Below are 16154 nucleotides of genomic sequence, written 5' to 3' on the forward strand. Positions count from 1 at the left end.
TGATACATTCTGGTAGAAAGAAAGAATGAGGAGGACGACATATAAACTAAATGGTACAATCCTGAAGGGGATGCACGAAGAGAGGGACCTGGGGGTATGTGTGCACAAATCGTTGAAGGTGGCAAGGCAGGTTGAGAAGGCAGTTAAAAAGGCTTATGGGATGCTGGGCTTCATGTATAGAGTACAAAAGTATGGAAATTATGATGAACCTATATAAAACACTGGTTCGGCCCCAACTGGAGTGCTGTGTCCAATTCTGGGCACCACACTTTAAGAAGGATGTGAAGGCCTTAGAGAGAGTGCAGAAAAGATTTACGAGAATGATTCCAGGAATGAGGGACTTCAGTTACATTGATAGACTGGAGAAGCTGGGGTTGTTCTCCTTGGAGCAGAGAAGATTGAGAGGAGATTTGATAGAGGTGTTCAAAATCATGAGGGGTCTAGACAGAGTAGATAGAGGGAAAGTGTTCCTATTAGCAGAAGGGTCGAGAACCAGAGGACACAGATTTAAGGTGATTGGCAAAAGAATCAAAGGCGATGTAAGAAAAAACTTTTTTACGCAGCGAGTGGTTAAGATCTGGAATGCACTGCCTGAAAGGGTGGTGGAGGCAGACTCAATTTTATCTTTCAAAAGGGAGTTGGATAAGTATCTGAAGGGAAAAAAATTTGCAGGGCTACAGGGAAAGGGCGGGGGAGTGGAACTAGCTGAGAGTCGGCACAGGCTTGACGGGCCGAATGGCCTTCTTCTGTGCTGTAACCGTTCTATCATTAAGTCCCACTCACCCATCACCCCTGTACTTGCTGACCCACACTAGCTCCTGGTCCACCAAAACCTCGATTTTAAAATGATCATCCACATGTTAAAATCCCTCCAACTCGCCTCTCCCTATCTCTGTAACCTCTGCCAACCCTACAATCCTCCAAGATTACTGTGTTTCTGCAATTACGGCCTATTGTGCATCCCCCACTCCTTTGCGCTACCTTCGGCGACCACGCCTTCAGCCGTCTAGGCTCCAAGCTCTGGAATTCCCACCCTAAAATTCTCTGTCTCCCCAACCCCCTAGACTCCTTTAAGACACTTCTTAAAACCTACCTCTTTGACCAAGCTTTTAGTAACGTGCCATAATATCTCCTTCTTTGGCGTGTTGCCCATTTTGTCTGATTACGCTCCTCTGAAGCACCTTCGGACGTTTTCCTACATTAATGGACTACATAAATGCATGTTGTTGTTGAAAGAGAGAGAGCCAGGGTAAAAGAAAATTCACAAAAGGGTTCTAATAATTAGTGGAAAGAAGTTTCATAGGAATATAGGAATGTACAGAACCGGAAAAGATATTGCAGCCTGTTGTGTATGTACCTTTAAGAGAGACAGCTCCTGTATACTGTAGTACCGGCAGTGACCACACCTGTATATAAAGCCGGAGCAGGCTTCTGTACCTCAGTCTTGAGACTACTCTACTCCAGTAAACACCTGTTGATTGTTAAGTTACAGTCTCCGTGTAGTTCTTGGGGAAACATCCTATTTAAAGAATCACGGATCTAACAGTGGCGACGAGGTTGATTCGAATCTGCCTGCAACTCTGCATTTCCCGTCGAGGAGTCGCTCCGGGAGGACGGTGGAAGACAGTCGAGGTCAGAAGCACGGGCGTCGACCACAAGCAACCACCCAGTCATCCGGCAGCAAGTCAACATTGCAGGAGTGGCTGTTGAGAGCTGGGCTTGGTTCCCCAGCCACGACGATCCAGAGACAGACTGGCAACAGGTGCGGCGCACACCCTTCCCGGACAGCGGCGGCGGGAGCCGACCGACGGCGTAGAAAAGCCGAGCAGCGTCGACGGGGTAAGAGAGAGGGTGAAGCGCACAGGGCACGGCCGGCGGTTAAGCGACCGAGCAGAGAGAGGGTAAAGCAGCAGCCGGGTTCAGGACCGAGCGACGGCAACGGGAAAGGCGCACAGGAGAACGCGCAGAGCACAGCCAGGGCTCAAGGGCTGAACCGCGTCCACGGGGAGAAGGGAGAGCGCGGGAGACGCCATTTTGTTCCAGCGGAGAAGGGAGAGCGCGGGAGACGCCATTTTTAGAAGCCGCAGCGGAGAAGAAGGGCGAGCGCGGGAAGGAAGGAAAGCGCGGGAGACGCCATTTTGTTCCAGCGGAGAAGAAGGGAGAGCGCGGGAGACGCCATTTAGACATTTAAAATACACCCAGGGATGGCGAAGAGTGGCAGTATCACGGCGTTCGACAATAAAGTCGAAGATTGGGCGACATACGTGGGACGCATTGAAGTGTACTGCAGGGCGAATGAAGTGCCAAATGCTAGGAAAGCACTGGTTTTGTTAAATTCCATGGGTGCAAAAACTTATGGCTTACTGCGAAACCTGATAACCCCAGAGAAGCCCGTGGAGAAGAATTTCGAAAGCATAGTAGAAATCCTACAGGACCACTTAAACCCCACACCGCTGCTGATAGCAGAAAGATTTAAGTTCCACAAAAGGAACCAGCATAAAGACAAAAGTAATGCCGAGTACTTAACGGAACTGCGCAAGTTATCGAAACACTGCCAGTTTGGAGCGGGTCTATCAGATATGTTAAGGGACAAGTTTGTGTGTGGGCTTCAAAGTGAAGGAACCCAGAAACGGCTTCTATCAGAAAAGGTTCTTACGCTGGACAAGGCTTTCAGCATGGCAGTATCACACGAAGCAGCCGCACGGGGCGCTGCAGAGATACAACGGAGACCGCAAGAATACGGCACCAATGAAATGTCATATGGAGCAGGGAAGGGTTATCGCTGCAGCAGAACGACACACGATCAGAAGGATTGTTGGTTCAAGGACCAAGTGTGCAGACAGTGTGGAAAGACAGGACACATAGCAAGAGTCTGCAGGTCAGGGAAGAAAACCAACAGCAAGAAATCTCCACAGGAGAAGTACAAAAAGGTACACAAGGTGATGGACAGTAGTTCAGACGAACAGGGAAGTGATACAGACTCCGGAAGCAAGGAGCTGGGTTGTCTGAAACTACATAAGGTAACCAAAATGGAGGATCACCAGACTATCTGGGTCACACTCAAGATAGACGGAGTCCAAGTGAAAATGGAATTGGACAGTGGATCAGCCCTAACAGTCATAAACCAAAGGGACTACAAGCGGCTATTTCCACATATACCCTTGGAAGCTACAGAAATTGTCTTGAAGACGTACACGGGGCAAAAAGTCTACCCCAAAGGAAAAATAGGGGTGAAAGTGATATACAAAGGCCAGGAAATACCTAAAATAGACCTATATGTATTGCCAGATGGAGGACCACCACTACTAGGACGTGAATGGATCCGGAAGATACAACTAGATTGGCATTCCATATGGGCACTGAAGGTTGAGGCCAAAAAGGATGACGACGCCACACCTGGACGACTGTCAAAAATGCTAACTGACGCACAAGAAGTGTTCCAGGAGGGACTCGGAACACTAAAAGGCATAACAGCGACGATTAAAATAGAGGAAAATGCAAGTCCAAAGTTTTTTAAGGGCAGACCGGTGCCTTATGCGATCCGACCAGCCGTTGAAGCAGAGCTGGAAGGGTTGGAACGTTCAGGAGTACTGTCCAAAGTAGACTGGAGCGAGTGGGCTACACCCATCATCCCTGTAATGAAGAGGTCATTGAGTAATACGCCTGGGGAACCAAAGAAGGTCTGCATCTGTGGGGATTTCAAGGTGACAGTGAACCCAGTCCTTCACACGGTACAATATCTGCTTCCACGGATTGAGGATATTTTCGCCTCGCTATCTGGGGGTAAACGCTTCACCAAAATTCATCTGGCCCAGGCGTATTTGCAAATGGAGGTAGAAGAAGCCTCGAAACAATACCTCACGATCATCACTCATAAAGGTCTCTATCAATACAACCGACTGGTTTTCGGGGTAGCATCGGCTCCGGCTATTTGGCAAAGGGCAATAGATCAAGTCCTGCAAGGAATTCCAGGGACCCAGTGTTATTTGGACGACATCCTGGTCACGGGCGAAAATGACAGTGAGCACCTCGCCAACCTGGAGAAGGTGCTCGCTAGATTAAAGGAATATGGGCTACGAGCTAATCGCCACAAGTGCGAGTTTTTCCAGAAGCAGATCTCGTATTGTGGCCACATTATTGATGAAGAGGGGTTACATAAGTCCCCTGACAAGATTGAGGCAGTAGTCAAGGCTCCAGCACCGGAAAATGTGTCACAACTGAGGTCGTTCCTCGGATTGGTGAACTACTACCATAAGTTCTTACCAAATTTGTCTACAGTATTACACCCACTGAATACCCTACTGCAAACGGGGGTACTATGGAAGTGGAATGACGAATGTAAACGAGCTTTCCAGAAGTGCAAAGATTTGATCACATCAAAAGAGGTGTTGGCCCATTTCAACCCAGCACTACCAATCCGGTTGGCATGTGATGCATCACCCTATGGTATTGGAGCGGTGTTGTCGCACAAATTCCCGGACGGGTTGGAGAGGCCAGTAGCCTTTGCGTCTCGGTCACTAACCTCAGCCGAGCGCAACTACGCCCAGATTGACAGGGAGGCCCTCAGCCTAGTATGGGGAGTAAAAAAATTCAACCACTGTCTGCATGGACAGAAGTTCACCTTGCTGACTGACCACCAACCACTTGTCTCCATCTTTAATCCAAAGAAGGGAATTCCGGTAATGACTGCACAACGGTTACAAAGATGGTCCCTTTTTCTAGGGGCGAACCAATATTAAATAGAATATAAAGGCACGAAACAGCACGGAAATGCTGATGGACTATCACGCTTGCCACTGCCTACTGTGGAGGAAGCACCAGCAGAGGACCCTATCGAGATATTTTATTCGTCAATAATTGAACGATTGCCAGTAACTAACGCGGATATAGAGACCCGCAATGATCCGACACTGTCTCGGGTATATGATTTGACGGTGAGGGGATGGCCAACACATGGCGACCCACTGTTGCCAGCATTCTCATCCAGAAGAGAACAGCTGTCAGTATGCCAGGGGACAGTGATGTGTGGATCCCAAGTGGTAATTCCATCCAAGTTAAGGGAGAAAGTGCTAAATGAGCTTCACGAAGGTCATCTGGGAGGGGTGAAAATGAAAAGCCTTGCTAGGGCTTATGTGTGGTGGCCGGGGATTGATCAACAAATCGAGGACCTAACTAAGAGCTGCTCAGGATGCCAGAAGGTCCAAAATGCACCACCCTTGGGAGTGGCCCTCCTCTCCATGGCAACGGGTGCATATTGACTTTGCTGGTCCATTCATGGACTCAATGTTTTTAATAGCTGTGGATGCGCACTCGAAATGGCCTGAGGTGATCCAAATGTCCTCCACCACCACGGAGAAAACTATTACAGTCCTACGGACCATCTTTGCCAGGAACGGCTTGCCAGAGCAGATTTGCTCTGATAACGGACCACAGTTTGTGTCAGAAGAGTTTCAAAGATTCATGAAAAGAAATGGGGTAAGGCATTACACCTCCGTTCCGTATCATCCCGCCACCAATGGATTGGCTGAGAGGTTTGTACAAACCTTTAAAAAAGCAGTAAGGGCCATGTGCGATGACGACATTCCACTGCAGCATAAGGTGGACAATTTCCTGTTAGCCTACCGAAATGCGACACATACAATCACCAACCAGACCCCGGACATGATGTTCTTTAACCGAAGGTTGAGATCTCACCTGGATTTGCTCAGACCAAATGTGCGAAGAAATGTCGAGGATAAACAATTCCAGCACATCAATGAGAAGCCGACAAGGAGCTTCAATGTAGGACAACCAGTCTTGGCCCGTGATTACCGAACAGAGAAATGGCGACCCAGAACAATATGCACACGGCAGGGGCCATTAATGTACACAGTGGATGTCGGGGAGAAAATTGTGAGACGCCACGTCGACCAGATCTTAGCATCACAGGAACGAGGCAACCCCATGTCTCGCGTACCTGGGAATGAACCCGACATACTGGCAGCATCTACCTCAGAAACAGTAGCAGTGGGAACCGATAAAAAGGGGTCAGAATCACCTCCGCACCAAGAACAAGAACCTCAGGAAAGGCGCTATCCAGAAAGGATCAGGGAGCCGCCCCAAAGACTGAATTTATAAATGGACTATTTCTGTTTAATGTGCATGTTAAAGTGTTAATTGTTATTTGAATGTTATGGGTACTGTTAATCTAAAAGGGGAGGAATTGTTGTATATGTACCTTTAAGAGAGACAGCTCCTGTATACTGTAGTACCAGCAGTGACCACACCTGTATATAAAGCCGGAGCAGGCTTCTGTACGTCAGTCTTGAGACTACTCCACTCCAGTAAACACCTGTTGATTGTTAAGTTACAGTCTCCGTGTAGTTCTTGGGGAAACATCCTATTTAAAGAATCACGGGTCTAACACAGCCTATCTGGCTGGTCCCAATATCTATAAATATCTTACCACACAATACTTCACTTACCCCTCTATCAAATTTTTGTCCAGGTATTTATACAACTCTCCCTTACATCTGCAGATACAATGAGCCCCACTGCTTCCCTTGGCAAGTAGCTAAATCTAAACTGTATTTTCACACTCCTTTTCCTAAATTTAAGTTTGTAGAATCTCTGACTATGTTAAAGCAATTGAGGTTAGAGTTAGAAAACCTTAATTGAGGTAAATTAGACAAATATTTTAGGATTGGAGAAGGCCCAAGTTTTGAGTTCAAAGTTAGAGACTGGAGTTAAAGTTCAAATCTCTAATGCTTACAATCCCAACGACACCAAAGTTAAATATTAAAATATATCTGGCTCGAGGCCACACAAGAGAAAGAATTGCAGCTGCCTGGTCATGTTTGGATTCAAATGCATCTGCGCCTTTTAATTAAAAAAACATCTGAATATATTCCAATGATCTTCACAAACTATTCTCAGGCTAACTATTGCCGGTGTGACCACTACACCCCTTCAGACACATACCTCGGTGACGATGGTGGAGATGTACTGCTCCTTACTGTACTCCCATCCATCCAAACAGGGCTCCTGTTCTACCTCAGACATATTGAAGGAATCTGCGTCGGGAAATGTCTCCGAAAGATTCATTATCACGTCCAACCGGTACCGTCTGCATTTGCTGTACTGGAGTTTGCCTCTTTCGTGCACCAGAGGGATCGTCCGATTCATCCACGCTTCACTGAGATTGAGATTCCTGGGAATTAAGCAGCGATGCTCTGGAACGTCCCCGACGAAAACTATGGACAGTCCGCAGAAACCGTTAGGAAGAATGCTGAGGCTCAAAAGGAAGAAGATGAGCTTCTGGAAGGGTCCCCATTCTCCCAGAAAAGCGGTAATTTCATCGTAATCCCGCATGTTAGTTGCAGCGGGAGGACAGGCAGCGATTTTCTTCCGTAAAACTGCAGCAATTGGCCGAAGGAGGGCAGACCGGAACTGCAGCTTTGAGTTATTTCAAAGTCTATTATTAATTCTCGATCGTTTCCACTATAAATAGCAATCCAATCTTTATCCGACACTGACCGCTCCTCCCAGTCCCTCTGTATTCTTAAAGGGGATTCTTTTAGTAAACAACTTGTTTGCCAGCACTGAAGCGTTCTAACGAAGGGTCATCGACCTGAAAGGTTAACTCTGTTTCCTCACTCCACAAATGCTGCCTGACCTGTTGAGTATTTGCAACATTTTCTGTTTTTATTTCAGATTTCCAGCATCCGCAGTATTTTGTTTTTGTCAGAAGTGTTCTTATTCTTTCAGCAGAAGCACTTTTTGTATAGCTACAAAACAGATATCACAAAGATGGCAAATTCTGTTTTCATACTGACTATTGATAAGAATTTATTCAATTAAAAATCTTTTTTTTTTTTTTTTTAAATGTGTTGAGTGTAGGTTGTGTGGGATATGCAGGCAGCCCAATCATTCCATCAATACAGGTGCTACAACTAATATATTGTTTTCCTGGAATTTGGGTTATCTGGGAGGGAGGGTTTGGGGCAGCATTTGGTAGATACTATGCTACCCAAACACAATGAGTCTCAGATGCCCACTGTCAATGACATCCCAAATTACACTGATGACAGAATGATGCAACTTTTGTTGTGGTTAATCTGGAGCCTTTCCTACCTGGTATTTGATATTTCTGATTGTCTTCCCATTGAGACATCTGCGTTGTTTTCAGTTTACCCCTTTCAGAAGTGTTGGCAGCAATTTTTTTTTTTTTTTTTAAACAAACTTCTTCCCCTCCTCCTAGATTTTCCAATTGGATGTAGACCCATGCACCAGTTTATAAACATGCATCCCAGAGAATGTAGTCAATGAGCAAGAGGGGAAGTTCAAGAGGGAGGATTCATCTTAATGTTGCAATTTCTACTTGGTACTAATAATAGAAATGTGACTTTTTCCATATAACATGTTAAGGGTCTTTAATGAGGCTGTCACTAACATTTAAACACAAGTACATTGAGGGCGTGAAAGTGTTACGGGTCACTGGTACCTTACCTTTGCTGTTCTGATGAGGTCATTAATTTTTTTGCATTACTGCAGAAGAATCCTGGGTGACTGCCATTGCTAGCTCCTCTTACATTGTTTTCACATCCTGCTTGAGGGGGAGGTCTCCTGCCTCAAACAGCTGCTCCCTCTCGGATTGTATCTCTGCAGCAAAAAAAAAAATCATGTCTACAATTGCAGGCTCTTCCTTTTGGCTGGTGATCTCAAGTATGTTTCTTTTTCTAGTGTTGCAAAATAATTGTAGTAGGGAAATCCATTGTGACTCTGTTGCAACTGTAAGATCTTTTGTTGGGGAAAAAATATTTTATATCACAGCTGCCACAAATATTCCTGAACACCTAAATGACCATAGCAAAAAATAAGTGTTTGAGAAATGGCCTGAAAACCGTGCAACAAATCTTACAGTGCTCGAAGAAAAAACTTGCATTTATACAGAACCTCATCACATCCTCAGAATATCCAGAAGCAATTCACAACCAATTATTTATTTTAAGTGTAGTCAATATTATTATGCAGGCAAACACTAACAGTGAATTTGCACATTGCAAGTCTCCACAAACAGCAAATGAATGAACAACCAGGTAACCTGGTTTTTTGATCATGTAGGTTGAGGAAGGAATATACACTGAAATATCAGTCTACATTATGTATTCTAATCTTCAAGTGGGGCTTGAGCCCACAATTTCCAGGTTCAGATGCGAGAGCGCTCGCAACTGAGCAAAGCTGACTGCTTAATTAGCTTTTGTGTACAGCTGAATTTTTATCAATACTAAATGTCCATTTTGAGAGTGGATGGATGACTCAATGTTAAATCAGGAAACTACGTGAATGTCTAAATTACGTAATCAGAACTTCATTAAAATATTTTAATAACGCTTCTACCTGAAACATCCAGCAATTCTCCCATTGGAAATGTACACGATGTCAAAATAGATGGAGATCCAACACCATCTATTATTGGTAACAAGCACTTTAAACCTAAAAACCCAATCTAAAAATCTTCAGGGAGGGGTTCAGGAACATGCTCCCCCAGAAAATGTTGAACTTTTACATTAAACATGTTGCATTCTGCTCTACATTAAATACACTGCATTCTGCTCTACATTAAACACTTTAACTTCTCAATTAATAGACCTTTAGTCCGGGAATTTCCTGAGCTCCTCCCATTCCACCCTCCGAGAACTCTGCATTCCGCTGGACTCCTGTGCATCCCAAAATCTCTGTCTCATCATTGGCAGTTGTACATTCAACCACCTAGGCCTCTCCACCCCCCTCTTCTCCTTTAAGACCCTCTTTAAAACCCATCTCTTTGACCAAACATTTAATCACCCCACTCCTAGTATCCCCTGCTTTGGCTTGGAATTGATATTCATCTGATTACACATCTGTGACACGCCTTGGGATGTTTTTCTACATTAAAGGCGCTATATAGGTCGGGGGTTCAAGCCCCACTCCAGACACAAGATCACATAATCCAAGCTGACACTTCAGTGCAGTACTGAGGCACTGTCTTTCAGGTGAGACTTTAAACCAAGGCCTCATTTGTCCCTCAGGTGGATTTAAAAATCCCATGGCACTGTTTTGAAGAAGAGCAGGCGAGTTCTCCCTGGTGCCCTGGCCAATATTTATCCCTCAACCAACATCACCACAACAGTTTATCTGGTCATTATCACATTGTTGTTTGTGGGATCTTGCTGTGCACAAAGTGGCTGATGAGTTTCCCCGCATTACAACAATGACTGCACTTCAAAACGTACTGTATTCGCTGTAAAGCGCTAAACAAAAGCAAATTATTTCTTTATATTAATGCAAGTTGTCGTTAAGAGCAAATGGTAAAAAAAAATCTTTGCCTGCAATTGCAGGTCGTGGGCTCTAGGCGATGGCGAGGCTAGCTCAGACGCCGTGTTTTATTTTCAGCTTTTTCCTCTCCAGTAAGTTTGTTTCAAATTTCATTTAGCGGCTTAAAAAAATATTTGCTGGTTGTTGTCGATAACTTTCTGGGTTCTTTTTCCTCCCTCTTCCCGCTGTTTTACAGCAACAGCAGCAGGGCTCCGGAGCTGGGCCCTGCCCCTCCCCTGGTCCGGGTCCTCGCTCTCTCCACCCCCCTCTCCCGCTCTCCAACCCCCTCTCCCGCTCTCCAACCCCGCTGGCTGCTCTCCGGCCCGAGCTCAGGCCCGGAGTCCTCTCCCTCACTGGATCCAGTAGGCCCGGCCCGCGGCCCCCTGCGTATCCATAGATACCGACCGGTCATTCCCCGCTCGATGGTGAAGAGTTCTGAGGTAACGGCTCTTTTTTTATGCCTCCTTGATGTGTTTTCAGAAATATTAAGGTCTGTTCTTCACATTTTTGTAAATGCCTGCAGCCCAGTTTTTATTTTTGAAAGCCTCTTCCTCGCTGTCCTTTCCCTTTCACCTCTCAAATTGCAGCTTCTTCTCCCTGCCAGCTTGGCTGCACCATCCTAGGGCAGTGAAGGGTGTCACCTTTTGGCTCTGCAGGGCAGGATGCTGCTCCTTGCCTAGTTTTCTGACGACTTCTGCAGCTGCTCTCCTAGATTCCCCCTGTGCACACTAACCACTCTGGTCTAGACTCTTAAATCCTGCTGCTCTTCTTGCATTCCTTCCTGCTTTTTTTCACCTAGCTCTAAGCACAACAAAAAACAACACCTCCCAGTGAGGATTGCGAAGTGCCTCACCTGACGCCGTCTGAAGCAGAATGACAAAGAAACAGCAACATAAAGATCACAGGCATAATTAGATACATCTGCCCCAACCTACCAGGAGCAACACCATGGGAAATCTACTAGTAATATGTTAAATTTGGTGTGTGGGGCACATGGTGCATTCAAATAGAGAAAAAGTACATGGCAAACTAATGGGACTAAAGGCTGACAAGTCCCCTGAACCTGATGGCCTGCATCCTAGGGTCTTAAAATAAGTGGCTGCAGAGATAGTGGATGCATTGTTTGTAATCTTCCAAAATTCCCTGGATTTGGGAAAGGTCCCAGCAGATTGGAAAACCGCAAATGTAACGCCCCTATTCAAGAAAGGAAACTATAGGCCAGAGCCTAACATCTGTCATTGGGAAAATGCTGGAATCCATTATTAAGGAAGTTGTAGCAGCACATTTAGAAAATCATAATACAATCAAGCAGAGTCAACATGGTTTTATGAAAGGGAAATCGTGTTTGACAAATTTACTAGAGTTCTTTGAGGATGTAACAAGCAGGGTGGATAAAGGGGAACTAGTAGATGTAGTTGGATTTCCAGAAGGCATTCGATAAGGTGCCACATAAAAGGTTACTGCATAAGATAAGAGCTCACAGTGTTGGGGGTAATATATTAGCTCGGATAGAGGATTGGCTAACTAACAGAAAACAGAGAGTCAGGATAAATGGGTCATTTTCAAGTTGGCAAACTAACTAGTGTTTTTTTATTCATTTATGGGATGTGGGCATTGCTGGCAAGGCCAGCATTAATTGCCCATCCCTAATTGCCCTTGAGAGGGTGGTGGTGAGCCACCTTCGTGAACCGCTGCAGTCCGTGTGGTGAAGGTACTCCCACAGTGCTGTTAGGTAGGGAGTTCCAGGATTTTGACCCAGTGACGATGAAGGATCGGCGATATACTTCTAAGTCAGGATGGTGTGTGACTTGGAGGGGAACTTGGAGGTAGTGATGTTCCCATGCACCTGCTGCCCTTGTCCTTCTAGGCGGAAGAGGTCGCAGGTTTGGGAGGTGATGCCGAAGAAGCCTTGGCAAGTTGCTGCAGTGCATCTTGTAGATGGTACACATTGCAGCCACGATATGCCGGTGGTGGAGGGAGTGAATGTTTAAAGTGGTGGATGCAGTGCCAATCAAGCGGGCTGCTTTGTCCTGGATGGTGTCGAGCTTCTTGAGTGTTGTTGGAGCTGCACTCGTCCAGGAAAATGGAGAGTATTCCATCACACTCCTGACTTGTGCCTTGTAGATGGTGGAAAGGCTCTGGGGAGTCGGGAGGTGAGACACTCTCCGTAGAATACCCAGCCTCTGACCTGCTCTTGTTGCCACAGTATTTATGTGGCTGGTCCAGTTAAGTTTCTGGACAATGGTGACTCCCAGGGTGTTGATGGTGAGGGATTTGGCGATGGTAATGCTGTTGAATGTCAAGGGGCAGTGGTTAGATTCTCGCTTGTTGGAGATAGTCATTGCCTGGCACTTGTGTGACGCAAATGTTATCAGCCTAAGCCTGAACGTCGTCCAGGTCTTGTTGCCTGCAGGCATGGACTGCTTCATTATCTGAGGAGTTGCAACTGGCACTGAACACTGTGCAGTCATCAGCGAATATCTCCATTTCTGACCTTATGTTGGAGGGAAGTTCATTGATGAAGCAGCTGAAGATGGTTGGGCCTAGGACACTGCCCTGAGGAACTCCTGCAGCGATGTCCTGGGGCTATGATGATTGACCTTCAACCACCACAACCATCATCCTTTGTGCTAGGTATGACTCCAGCCAGTGGAGAGTTCCCCCCCCCCCCCCCCCCCTAGATTCCCATTGATTTCAGTTTTACTAGGGCTCCTTGATGCCACACTCAGTCAAATGCTGCCTTGATGTCAAGGGCAGTTACTCTCACCTCACCTCTGGAATTCAGCTTGTTTGTCCATGTTTGGACCAAAGCTGTAATTAAGTCAGGAGCTGAGTGATCTTGGTGGAACCCAAACTGGGATCAGTGCCACAGGGATCAGTGCTAGGGCCTCAACTATTTACAATCTCTATTAATGACTTGGATGAAAAGATCGAGTGTACTGTTGCCTAATTTGCTGACGATACAAAGATAGGTGGGAAAGCAAGTTGTGAGGAGGACACAGAGTCTGCAAAGGGATATACAGTAGATAGGTTAAGTGAGTGGGCAAAAATTTGGCAGATGGAGTATAATGTGGGAAAATGTGAGGTTATCCCCTTTGGTAGGAAGAATAAAAAAGCAAAATATTATTTAAATGGAGAGAGACTACAGAATGCTGCAGTACAGAGGGATCTGGGTGTCCTCGTACATGAAACACAAAAAGTTAGCATGCAGGTACAGCAAGTAATTAGGAAGGCAAATGGAATGTTGGCCTTTATTACAAGGGGGATGGAGTATAAAAGTAGGGAAGTCTTGCTACAACTGTACAGGGCATTAGTGAGACCACACCTGGAGTACTGTGTATAGTATAGTCCAAAGATGTGCGGGTTAGGTTGATTGGCCATGATTAAAATTGACCCTTAGTGTTAGGGGGGATTAAATACGTGGGGTTACGGGGATAGGGCTTGGGTGGGATGGCTGTCGGTGTAGGGACCGGGTGCTAGGGTTTGGATGATCAGCCATGATCATATTGAATGGTGGAGCAGGCTCGAAGGGCCGAATGGCCTACTCCTGCTCCTATCTTCTATGTTTCTATGTATTGGTCTCCTTATTAAAGGAGAGATATACTTGCATTGGAGGCAGTGCAGAGAAGGTTCACTAGGTTGATTCCTGAGTTGAAGGGGTTGTCTTATAAGGAAAGGTTGAGCAGGTTGGGCCTATACTCATTGGAGTTTAGAAGAATGAGAGGTGATCTTATTGCAACATATAAGATTCTGAGGGGGCTTGACAGGGTCGATGCTGAGAGGATGTTTTCCCTCGTGGAGAAATCTAGAACTAGGGGGCATAGTTTCAGAATAAGGTGTTGCCCATTTAAAATGGAGATAAGGAGGAATTTCTTCTCAGAGGGTCGTGAATCTTTGGAATTCTCTACCCCAGAGAGCAGTGGAGGCGGAGTCATTGAATATATTCAAGGCAGAGATAGACAGATTTTTGAAAAACAGGGGAGTCAAGGGTTATGGGGAGCAGGCAGGAAAATGGAGTTGAGGCCAAGGTCAGATCAGCCATGATCTTATTGAATGGCGGGGCAGGCTCGAGGGGTCGAATGGCCTACACCTGCACCTATTTCTTATGTAAAATACATTGTGGTTTGCTTACTGCTAATTGTTAATTAGTTTTTTGCCCCTGTTCTGCTTGGCACATTCCTTCTTCCATTAGGTTGTTGGTACTTTATGAAAACACTCAGGTACAAGTGTCATGTACACTTTCAATTGTGATACTTTGAGGCATGAAGAACATCTGCTCGGTATAAGATTTTTATGCATCCATATATAGAGACATACCCCTACAGAACCATTGGCTTAGATTTTTCAATTGTCCCACCACTGCTAACCCATTAAAATGATTTCTGATTGGAAAACCAAAGCCATTAAGAAGAAAAAAAACCTTTTCCTGGATTTTATATAGCACCTTTAACATAGTAAAATGTTCCATGGTGCTTCACAGGAGCGTTATCATACAGAAATTGACACCAAGCCAATGAAAGAGCTGGGGACGAGCAAGGCCAAGGAAAGATTTGAACATGATGAGAATTTTTTAATCGAGGCGTTCAGTGACCAGGAGCTAATCTAGGTCAGTGGGCACAGGCGTGATGGGTGCATGGGACTTGGTGCAAGTTAGGATACGGTCAGCAGAGATTTGGATAAGCTTAAGTTTCTGGAGGGTGGAAGATAGGAGACTGACTAAGAGAGCATTTGAATAGTCGAGTCTGGAGTTAACAAAAGCATGGATGAGTGTTTCAGCAGCAGATGAGCTGAGGCAGGGATGGAGATGGGCAATATTACGGAGGTGGAAGTGGGCAGTATTAAGGTTGGAGGGGATATGGAGTCGGAAGCTCAGCTCAGGGTCAGGTAGGATGCTGAGGTTGGGAACAGTCTGGCTCAGCCTGAGACAGTTACCAGGGAGGGGGATGGAATTGGTGGCTGAGGAATGGATTTTGTGTCGGAGGCCAAAGACAATGGCTTTGGTCTTCCCAATGTTTAATTGGAGGAAATTTCGGCTCATCCAGGACTGGATGTCGGACAAGCAGGCTGACCACATAGCTGCAGGTCTGGTTAAAGGAGTATACACTTCTGTTCAGTTCTTGTCTCCATATTACAAAATAGATTTACAGGGATGACACCAGAACTGAGAGGTTATAACTATCAGGAAAGACTGAATAGGTTGGGGCTCTTTTCTCTGGAAAAGAGAAGACTGAGAGGTGACCTAAAATTATGAATGGGTTTGATAGACATAGAGAAGATGTTTCTACTTGTGAGAAATCCAAAACTAGGGGCCATAAATATAAGATAGTCACCAATAAATCCAACAGGGAATTCAGGAGAAACTCCTTTACTCAGAGAGTGATTAGAATATGGAACTTGTCCCCACAAGTAGTTGAGTTGAATAGCATTGATGCATTTAAGGGAATGCTGGATAACCACATGAGGGAGAAAATAATAGGTTATGCTGATGGGGTTAAATGAAGTAGGGTGGGAAGAGGCTTATGTGGAGCATAAACACCAGCATGGACCAGTGGGCCGAATGGCCTGAATCTGTGCAGTAAATTCTATGACTACTTTAACGTCGACCTATGCTTATGGCAAATCTATCTATATATATATTTTTTTAATATCTTCTTCTATCTTCTTATCTTATCTTATATATATTATATTATAGCGGTTCTTCTGTCTGTCTGTCTGTCATGCCGTCTGTCTGTATTGAATTAACTCGAAAGTTATAGAGCGTACCTACACGTGTGTTACGTCGAAAGAAAGCTGACGATTCCAGAACCGTCCTAAGCGTA

The 16154-nt window shown here is 45.5% G+C and overlaps 1 protein-coding gene across 1 annotated transcript in view; it reads right to left on the reverse strand.

Moving 5' to 3' along the window:
• Positions 1–11139, reverse strand: part of LOC147114108 (organic cation/carnitine transporter 2-like) — a 140538-nt gene extending 129399 nt beyond the window's left edge. Inside the window, exons 1-3 of the mRNA XM_085995728.1 lie at positions 10741–11139; positions 8488–8640; positions 6961–7766 (exon numbers count right to left, since the gene is read on the reverse strand). Of these exons, the coding sequence (XP_085851854.1) occupies positions 6961–7350 (390 nt within the window). The 5' untranslated portion in view covers positions 7351–7766; positions 8488–8640; positions 10741–11139. The remainder of the gene's footprint in view (positions 1–6960; positions 7767–8487; positions 8641–10740) is intronic.
• Positions 11140–16154: the final 5015 nt, after the last annotated feature.

This window comes from Somniosus microcephalus, chromosome 8, assembly GCF_052327205.1.
Source record: "Somniosus microcephalus isolate GS21.2 chromosome 8, FLI_Smic_1.0, whole genome shotgun sequence".
NCBI lineage: Eukaryota > Metazoa > Chordata > Chondrichthyes > Squaliformes > Somniosidae > Somniosus > Somniosus microcephalus.